Raw genomic sequence first — 8,125 nt, 5'->3', positions numbered from 1 at the left:
CTCAGGGTGGGGTGTTTAAGGCTGAATGCCTCCTGCTATAGGGGTTTGAGACCACTTTGGGGAGGGGAGACCTGCGGGTCTGGGTTCTCTGTGCTCATTGTCCTGTCTTAGGAGAGAAGAGGAAGTCCCTCTGGGATGGCAAATAGGGCCGGTGGTCATGACTGCCCCCCTCCAAGATGAGACTTCCCAGGTCCCAAAGGAGAAAGTAACAATGACAGCCTAACTTCCAGAAGTCACATTCTAGGGAGTTGCCATTTCCATCGCCTTCCTGAAACACCCGTTTTTAAATTTCTTGTTCACTGTTATATCCCCAGAGCCTAGTACCCTGTATGGCACATAGTAAGTACTCAATAAATGTTTGTCAAATCAATGGGAAAAGAGATGGAGAGTCCCCCTCCCCTGCAACTGTTAGGGAAGAGATGGGATTCTGCATATCGTTAATTCAAAGGATCTGATTTGATGCGGTGTGAAGGGGAGAAGTTTTACAAAATTATTAACTTTGTACTGTGCACTAAAGAGACTGTGAAAATTAATAATTCATTCCAACATCTCCTGTTCCTTATGAATATTTCTCAGAAGTGATTTCGACAAAAATGTTTTCTAAAATGCCCCAAACTGTAGGAGTTGTGGTCAGGTCCAGTGACTATTCCCTCCAGAAGAAGGCTTTCACCCTGCTGGGTTGTCTTGATCATTTGCTGCCCTGCTTTTAACATCCTGCCTGTAAACTGAATAAATACAGGTAAGCTTTCTCATCAGATCACAAGATCGATAGCCCTTTCCCTCACGATGGGAAATTAAATCCCATGACCCTGATGGATTAATTATTTTACAAACAAAACTAGTGAGCCCACGTTTGCACTAAATTAGCAAACGGTGCCAGGCCCACCGATGACTGAACTTCCGGGTTGGCTGACAGTAGAAGGTGGCGACCCCTGCTCGCAGCCCCGACACACACAGGCGAGAGTCACTTCCAATTTTGTCCAATTTTTTGAGTCCAATTTTGAAGATTGTTTTGTGTTCTTAAAGCACTCTTATAAAGCCTGTGTGTTGAACTGCATTTGTGAGAACAGAATGTGTTTCAGGTCCCTTATTTTTAATACTTTCTTTCTGTTGTCACTATTTATATTCTTTATATGTCTTGATTAAAGCTAATTAATCAACGACGTGATGGGCAATTTGGGGGCAATTTGGAGTTTTCTTTCCTGTGCAATTTTGAGGTAGCAAGGTTGACATGCTGCTTTCAGTCCCCTCTCTTGAGATATGAAGAATTCCAAAATATAAATTAAAAAATGTTAAAGGTACACACCGAGATTCTGGGGTTGCTTCTTACTGCAGCATAACCCAGCCTATCCTGACTGATACAGTTCCTGGTTCTCAGTAGAGCCTGAAATGTGCAAGTCTCAAAAAAAAAAAAAAAAAGAGCAAATGAATGAATGGCAGGGAATAGGGACAGGGTCATACATTTTCTTCTGGGCCAAAGGTAGAGGAAACAGCCATGTCTTACGCTCACTCACTCACATATATGCTTGTAGCCAGGCTGGGGTAAAAATCAGACTCTGACCTTTATTTCCTATGGTCACAGCTCATGCTGACCCTGATGTCTTTGCCCCTATTCTTCCCCCACTGGTCAGTACTGGGGACTCTTGAGGAGGACAAGGAATGAGGAGCTACAGAGACAGGGGCATGAGATGCAAGGAGAGGAGAGGGAGTTAGAAGTGGGGAAGCCGAAACAGGAGGTGGGGGGGATAATCAGAGAGGTCAGAGCAGAGATGGGGAGACAAACATGGAGACAGGACAGAGACACACTGAACGGGAAGCCTAGAGAACAGAAGATTGGGGAACTGAAAGGGAAGGGCAGGTTGGAAACAGAGAGGGGGACCAGGCGACCGATGAGGGGGAGCTGATGGGAGGAGATGCAGAGACAGAGTGAAGGGGAATTGCAGACAGGTGTGCAGGCAGTTCACCCAGAGCTGGGTGAGAAAGATGGAGAGGCATAGGGGAAACTGAGAGGCAGAGACCCAGAGAAGGCCCTGCAAGGAGCCAGGGGCAGGGTGGGGGCTGGGTGCCCCTACTAGTTGCTCTGGGAATCTTTGCTGGTGGTGGAGACCCGGCTGCTGCTAGAAGCAGGGCCAGTGCTTGAGACTTGGCCTCTGCTGGACTCGAGGCCTCCACTCGATTCTGACTCAGGGCTTTTTCTCTCCGGGCCCCCAAAGCTCTCATGGTCTCTGTTGGACCCCAGGTAGCTGCTAGAGTTGTGGGGTGTGACAATCACTCGGCCCGCAGTCGAGCCCTGGCTGGACATAGGTCTCCCGGTGACGGCGCTGGTGGAGCCGAAGGTCGTGTGGCCTGCGCCGGAGCTGGGGTCCCCAAAGGGGACGCGGCCGACATTGGAGCCGGTGGCGCGGCCTCCGCTGGACGCCAGGATGCCGCTAGCCCTGGGGCTCATGAGGGAGCCGGAGACAGCGCTGGGGCTCTTGGGCAGCTGGGGCAGGCCGGAGCTGGCCTGGGTGCTGGAGAGGGTCACGCTCAGGGTGCTGTCCACCTTCGTGACGGCCTCCGCCAGCTGCTTCAGGTGCTGCCGCGTCGCCTGCTCCCGGGCCTCCAGCTGCGGGGGAGGCGAGTTAGGGCCCCAGAGGAGGAAGAACCGCCCCGCAGCCGCGGGCACCCGTCCTCACCGACTTCACCACGTGGCTCAGCAGTTCCTCTTTGCTCAGCGGATAGTCGTCGTTGGCCTCAAAGCCTGGGGGGTCCTCACTAAAGTGGGTGGAAGACAGGAAGGGACGCTACTCCTCGACCTTCAGAAGGCCGATGGCGCCTCATTGCCAGGCCCTGAGACCCTCAGCCGTGCGCCGGGTTCTGAGCGCCCTTCACCTTCGGGTCCACCCAGGGCCCCATTGAATGTCCCTGGAGCCCTTACTCCTTCCGATTCCCCCGAAGTGCCCACTTCATCTACTCCCCCGCCCCCGAGCCCCACTCACCCTCCAGTCCCAGGGGCCCGCCCACGCCTGAAAACCCTCCCTTCCCGTGTCTCCTCTGCCCCCGTGGAAGCTCCCTGACCCTTGCCCTCTGGCTCACAGATCGTCAGGGGGCTGAGGTGGGGCCACTTCCTTGGGAAGATCCTCGGGGCTCTGGCCCAGCACCAGGAGGGCTGCGTTAGGCGAGCTGGCAGAGAGGTTGTTCTGGAGGGTGGAGAAGCCAGTGGTCCGCTCAGGCCCGTCTCCAAGGCCCCGGCACCCTGTCCCCACTCCGCACCGTCTGCACCCCAACCTGGGTTTCGAGGAAGGCCTGCACCGTCAAGAGCTCCACCAGCCGCTTCTCGATGACGCCCAGGAAGAGACCTATGTCCCGGTCTCTCATGTGGATCTTGACCCCTAGGAGGTCATTGGTGACGGTGCTGTCACACTGGGCCCTGGTGAGGAGGCGCTGGATATCTGGGGTCAGAGGGGACAGGCCATCATGGATCCGGTGCCCATGGGGTGCCACCCTCTCCTCTCCTCAAGGCCCTGCTGCCCAAGCGAGGCTCAAAGATGCAAAGGGACTTGCCCAAGTTCAGACAGCCAGGCGGGGGGAGGGCATCGCGGTGTGCCCGGCCACCGGATTCCAGATGACAGAGGGCAAAAAGCGAGAGAAGTCCAAGGGAAACGTGACAAGGGCACCTCCACACAGCCAGTCCTCTGCTCACGGCTCGGAGCCACCCAGCTTCCACCCAGCCCAGCGAGTGCACGGCTCAGGATGTGCTTCTCCCACAGAAACACACACACGTGCTCCACGGGAGAAAGCAGAGGAAATTCACAGCTGCACCAAGGCTGTGACCCGCTCTCACAATTGGCCCGCTTGTATTTAGTTAACTGGTTACTGTGAATGAAATAAGATGCACCCATGACCTTCACAGAAATCTGCACCCAGCCTGTGGCATCCCTACCACCCTCCCCTGCCTCCCCCACCTGAGCTGCAGGCTCATATTCAGTTTCCTCCGGGGGTCCCTCTCCGAACAGTCTGCAATACCACTCACACTGAGATCAGGCTCATCCCCCAGAGCAGTTCCTCCTCCCAGGTTCTGCATTGCACCCGCACCGGGCCAGACCCCTGGTGCCTCAGCCCTCATCCCCCCATAGCCCCTCAGCCCGACACCTCTGTGCTCCATCTCTCCCTCTCCAACCTCATCCCCCTCCCTCCTATCCACCCCCCTCTCCTGCTCACAACCCTCCCATGGCTCCCCAGCACCCCCAGGAAAAAGCCTCAGCCTGGCATCCGTTTAGGATCTGACCCTCTTCAACTCCCACCCACACCCTCTCTGCACGAAGAACCTGCCTTCCTTGGATGCACCTCCGAGCCTTGGCCCTGCCTGCTGGGAGCATCCCGTCTCCCCAGTTTTTCGGTTAAATACTCATCCTTCAAAATCAGCCTCAAGCATCATGGCTCCCAGGAGACCTCCCCTGTGACCCCAGCAGAGCCAATGTCATGGGCACAGGGCCCGTGCTGAGAAGGGCCCCACGTTTGGTTTGATGCTGTGCTATTGTCAATTGAAATTCTTGCCAGTTTGTAAACAAGGGGCCCTGCATTTTCATTCTGCAGTGGGCCCCCAAAGTCCTGGCCCTGCACTCCACTCTGAGTTAAGGCATACCCTTCCTCCTGCAGAGCCCAAGGTGTCCTCCTTCCCAGCCCCTGGGTTACGAGTATCCAGAGCCCGTGTCGGTCTCTTCCCCGCCCTCCCCCTGCCCGGTCCTCAGCACCTAGCACAGGGCTTGTCACCGCAGTCCCTACAACAGAGGGAGAGAGGGTCTGCCAATACTTGAGCTCCGACCGCGCAGCGCGAGGTGGTCCTCCTGCTTGCTCCCCACCACCGCCGCCACCTCCCAGTCTCTCTCTGTCCCTCATCCCATCTAATTCTCATGCCGACCCTACAACCTAGGCACTGCTATTCCACTTCCGGAGGGGCTCCGACAGAGGAAACCACACACCAAAGTTCACAAATGGTGGAGCTGGGATTCAAACCCAGGGCTGCCTGACTCTCATGGACTCCACACTGGAAGGGTGAATGGATGATGGATGCAGGATAGATGGATGGATGCAGGATGGCTGGATGAAGGCTGGCTGGCTGGCTGGATGCAGAATGATGATGGATGAGTGAATGGATGGTTGGATGGATATAGGATGTGGGATATGTTCTGGAGGGTGGAGAAGCCAGTGGAGAAGCCAGACGACAACGGAGTGCACAGAGTGGTCCGTGGAATGTCTCCGCATGGCCGGCCCGGGCAGGGCTCTCCGCCTGCTCATCGCATCCTTCCAGATGAAGAAGCCGGGGCGGGTGCTCACCGGTCTTGAGCTTCTCCAGCTGCCCGCGAAACTTCTGGAAGCGGGCCTCCAGGTTCTCGGCCTCCGTGTGCACCTCATCCACGCGCTGCTGCAACTCGGCCCGCTGCTGCTCCTGCCTCGAGCGGCGGTCCTCCTCGCTGCGGCGCAGGCTCTCCAAGGCCTCCTGCAGCTACAGGGGCAGGGGCGCGACGCTGCGCCCAGCTCGGGAGGGGGCGCCAACGCGGGTGGAGGAGGGGAGGGGGAGGGGCGGGGCGGGAGCGGGGGAGGGCGGGGGCGGGGGAGGGGGAGGGGCGTCTCGCTCACCCCCTTGATCTCCTCCTGCAGATGCCCCAGCTCTGAGTTCTGCTCACTGATGAAACTGAACTCCGCGAAGTTCCGCTCCTCCACTGGGGGCGAGTCGGGAAAGGCAGGGTCCAGAGAGACAGAGACCAGCAAACAGAGACACACACAGAAGGGCAGAGAAAGAGATGTTGAGAAAGGCAACAAAGACACAGAGACAAAGAGAGACAGAGACGGAGAGATATAGGCAAAGAAATAGACACAGGGGACACACAGAGAAACACAGGGCAAGGCAGAGCGACAGAAAGAGATAGCGACCGAGGGAAAGTCACAGAAATGCCGAGAGAGACACAGAGAAACAGGGAAGTGAGGGAGAGAGAACGGTGAAGGTGGGTAAAGAGAGAATATTAGACCCCGGGAGAAAGACAGCAACAGGGACACGGAGATAGGCACACAGAGGTTGGGGGGAAGATTCCCAGGGAGACCCGCAGGCCCAGGAATGAGGGAGGCAGAGGAGGGAGGGAACGGGGAAGGGGAGACGGATGGGGGAGGCGGGAAGGCAGACACGCCAGGGAAACTGGACAGAAAGAAAAAGACGGAGATACACTCAGTGAGAACAGAGAGATGCTGACGGGTGGAGACACACAGAGAAGGAAGGGGTCAGAAGGCCCGAGACGGGGGTAGGAGAGAGGTTGGGGAGAAGCGGGGGAGAGAGAGGGGCGGAGGCAGGGCGGACGGGAAGAGGCGAGTAGGGCGGAGCCTGATTCCTGGTCCCTCCAGCGCAGGTGGAGGAGTCCCCAGGGCCGAAGCGGAGGCCCTCGGAGACCGAGACGGAGCACAGTCTGCACTGGTTTCCGGGGGGCTGGGCTCCGTGCTCCTGCCCCCCTCCTCCCCGCCCCTTCCATCCCCACCCCCTACCCCCAGGGACTCACACTCCAGGTACTTCTCCACCAGCAAGTCCAGGTCGCTCTCCCCGGTCAGCTGGGACAGTTTCTTCAGGGCGTCCTCGTAGCTCAGCACCAGCTTCTCATAGGAGGTCTTCCGGAGGCCTTCGGCCACCGCCCGGGCTGGGGGGTGAGGCGTCAGTGATGTCGGCGTCCGGGGCGGCCACCAGGGCGGAGGGGCCTGGCTGGGCACGCTGGTGGGGAGGGGCAACAACACCGCAGCCGCGCAGACCCCGCCCCTCCAGCGCCGCCCTCCGGCCGGCCCCGCCCCGCGGCGAGACCAGGAGCGAGCCGCTCCGCCCCTCCCCTGGCCCGGCCTGCTGCAGGCAGAGGTGGCGGCCCCGGCCTCACCCCGTTGCTCGCGCTTCTCCACGACGGCGGGATCCGGCTGCCGATCGACGTTCTTGAGTTTGAGGAAGCGGCGCAGCTGCTCCAACTGCGCGATCTGCCGCTCCAAGCTCTGCACCTTCGTGTCGTTCTGGGCCACCTCCTTCTCCGCCGTCTCCCGCAGCGCGCCTAACTTGGTCTTCGTCTTCTCCCTGGGAGGGGTGGGGGGTTAGAACCGGGTCAGGGAGATCGGAGGTTGGATTTGGGTTCAGACTGGGGCCCAGGGAGGGGCGGGGTCAAGCTGGGGTTGGAGGGTGAGTGGGGCAGGGTCAGTCTTGAGTCACAGGGATGCGCGGGGTCATCCTGGGGCTGGGGGCGGTGGATGGGGTACAGTCAGCCTGGGGTCTCAGGGACGGGTGAGGTCAGCCTGGAGTCACAGGGATGGGGCAGCATCAGGTTGCCGTTACCCTGCGGTCACAAAAGGCAGAAGATTGTCTAGGTTCCTAGAGGTGGGTCAGGATGGGGTTATGGGGCAGAGTCGGGGGCTCACTCACTGAGACTCCCCTGGCCTGCTTGGCCGAAGGTGGAGCTTTTAAGCTTTTAAACGTAGTGCAGCCAACTGTAAACTCAAGAGTGCCCCAAGCCTACTTCACAGGTCACAGGATCAAAGGTCAGAGGGTCGTTAGGTTGGGAGAACAGCAGGTCAGTCGCCTCAGGTCCCTGCCCGTGGACCATTCTAGCTCCCCTTTCCGCACCTTTGCCAACCTTGGTTGCCTCGACTCAGGGCACTAGCTTCTTACTCTGTTTAAATTCCTCTGAGGCTTACTCAGGTCAGTCCTCCTTGGTGGGAGTCCTCTCCTGGCACCCAGCAGCCCTGGCCCCCGGCGACCCCTCTAGCAGCCCCTCAGGGATTAGGACTCAGAGTTCTTTCTGTGCCTTGGGCTTCAGGCCAACAGAAGGGCCAGGAAGAGAGAACCCAACTTCCCAAGAGCCTGGCCCCGCAGGAGATGCTCTAAAGCAGCATGCCATAAGTCCCCACAGCAGCCCATGAGGTAGATACCATTACTGTTGCCATGTCACAGTAGAGGAAACTGAGGCTCAGAGAGGGGAAGTGACCTGCCCAGGTCAGCCAGCAAGGAAGCACTGGAGACACTGGCTGCTCTGACCGAAGTGTTGGTCCTGACAGCTGCCCCCTGCCTTCTAACGGAAGCCACCCTATCTTCGCACCCAGCTAGGCTGCCCACTGCAGTCAACTGGAG

At 58.3% G+C, this 8,125-nt stretch overlaps 1 protein-coding gene across 6 annotated transcripts in view; it reads right to left on the bottom strand.

Moving 5' to 3' along the window:
• Nucleotides 1–1,545: 1,545 nt before the first annotated feature.
• ODAD1 (outer dynein arm docking complex subunit 1) overlaps nucleotides 1,546–8,125 on the bottom strand; it is a 29,821-nt gene continuing 23,241 nt past the window's right edge. For all 6 annotated transcript variants that reach the window (XM_060085155.1, XM_060085152.1, XM_060085150.1 and 3 more), the window contains exons 8-15: nucleotides 6,891–7,078; nucleotides 6,528–6,662; nucleotides 5,620–5,702; nucleotides 5,317–5,485; nucleotides 3,268–3,431; nucleotides 3,076–3,179; nucleotides 2,676–2,754; nucleotides 1,546–2,605 (exon numbers count right to left, since the gene is read on the bottom strand). In XM_060085155.1, the coding sequence (XP_059941138.1) occupies nucleotides 2,072–2,605; nucleotides 2,676–2,754; nucleotides 3,076–3,179; nucleotides 3,268–3,431; nucleotides 5,317–5,485; nucleotides 5,620–5,702; nucleotides 6,528–6,662; nucleotides 6,891–7,078 (1,456 nt within the window). In that variant the 3' untranslated portion in view covers nucleotides 1,546–2,071. The remainder of the gene's footprint in view (nucleotides 2,606–2,675; nucleotides 2,755–3,075; nucleotides 3,180–3,267; nucleotides 3,432–5,316; nucleotides 5,486–5,619; nucleotides 5,703–6,527; nucleotides 6,663–6,890; nucleotides 7,079–8,125) is intronic.

Source organism: Mesoplodon densirostris, chromosome 19 (genome assembly GCF_025265405.1).
Source record: "Mesoplodon densirostris isolate mMesDen1 chromosome 19, mMesDen1 primary haplotype, whole genome shotgun sequence".
NCBI classification, from domain to species: domain Eukaryota; kingdom Metazoa; phylum Chordata; class Mammalia; order Artiodactyla; family Ziphiidae; genus Mesoplodon; species Mesoplodon densirostris.
The sequence above is the reverse complement of the archived record's forward strand: the minus strand, read 5'-3'. Positions and strand labels throughout refer to the sequence as shown.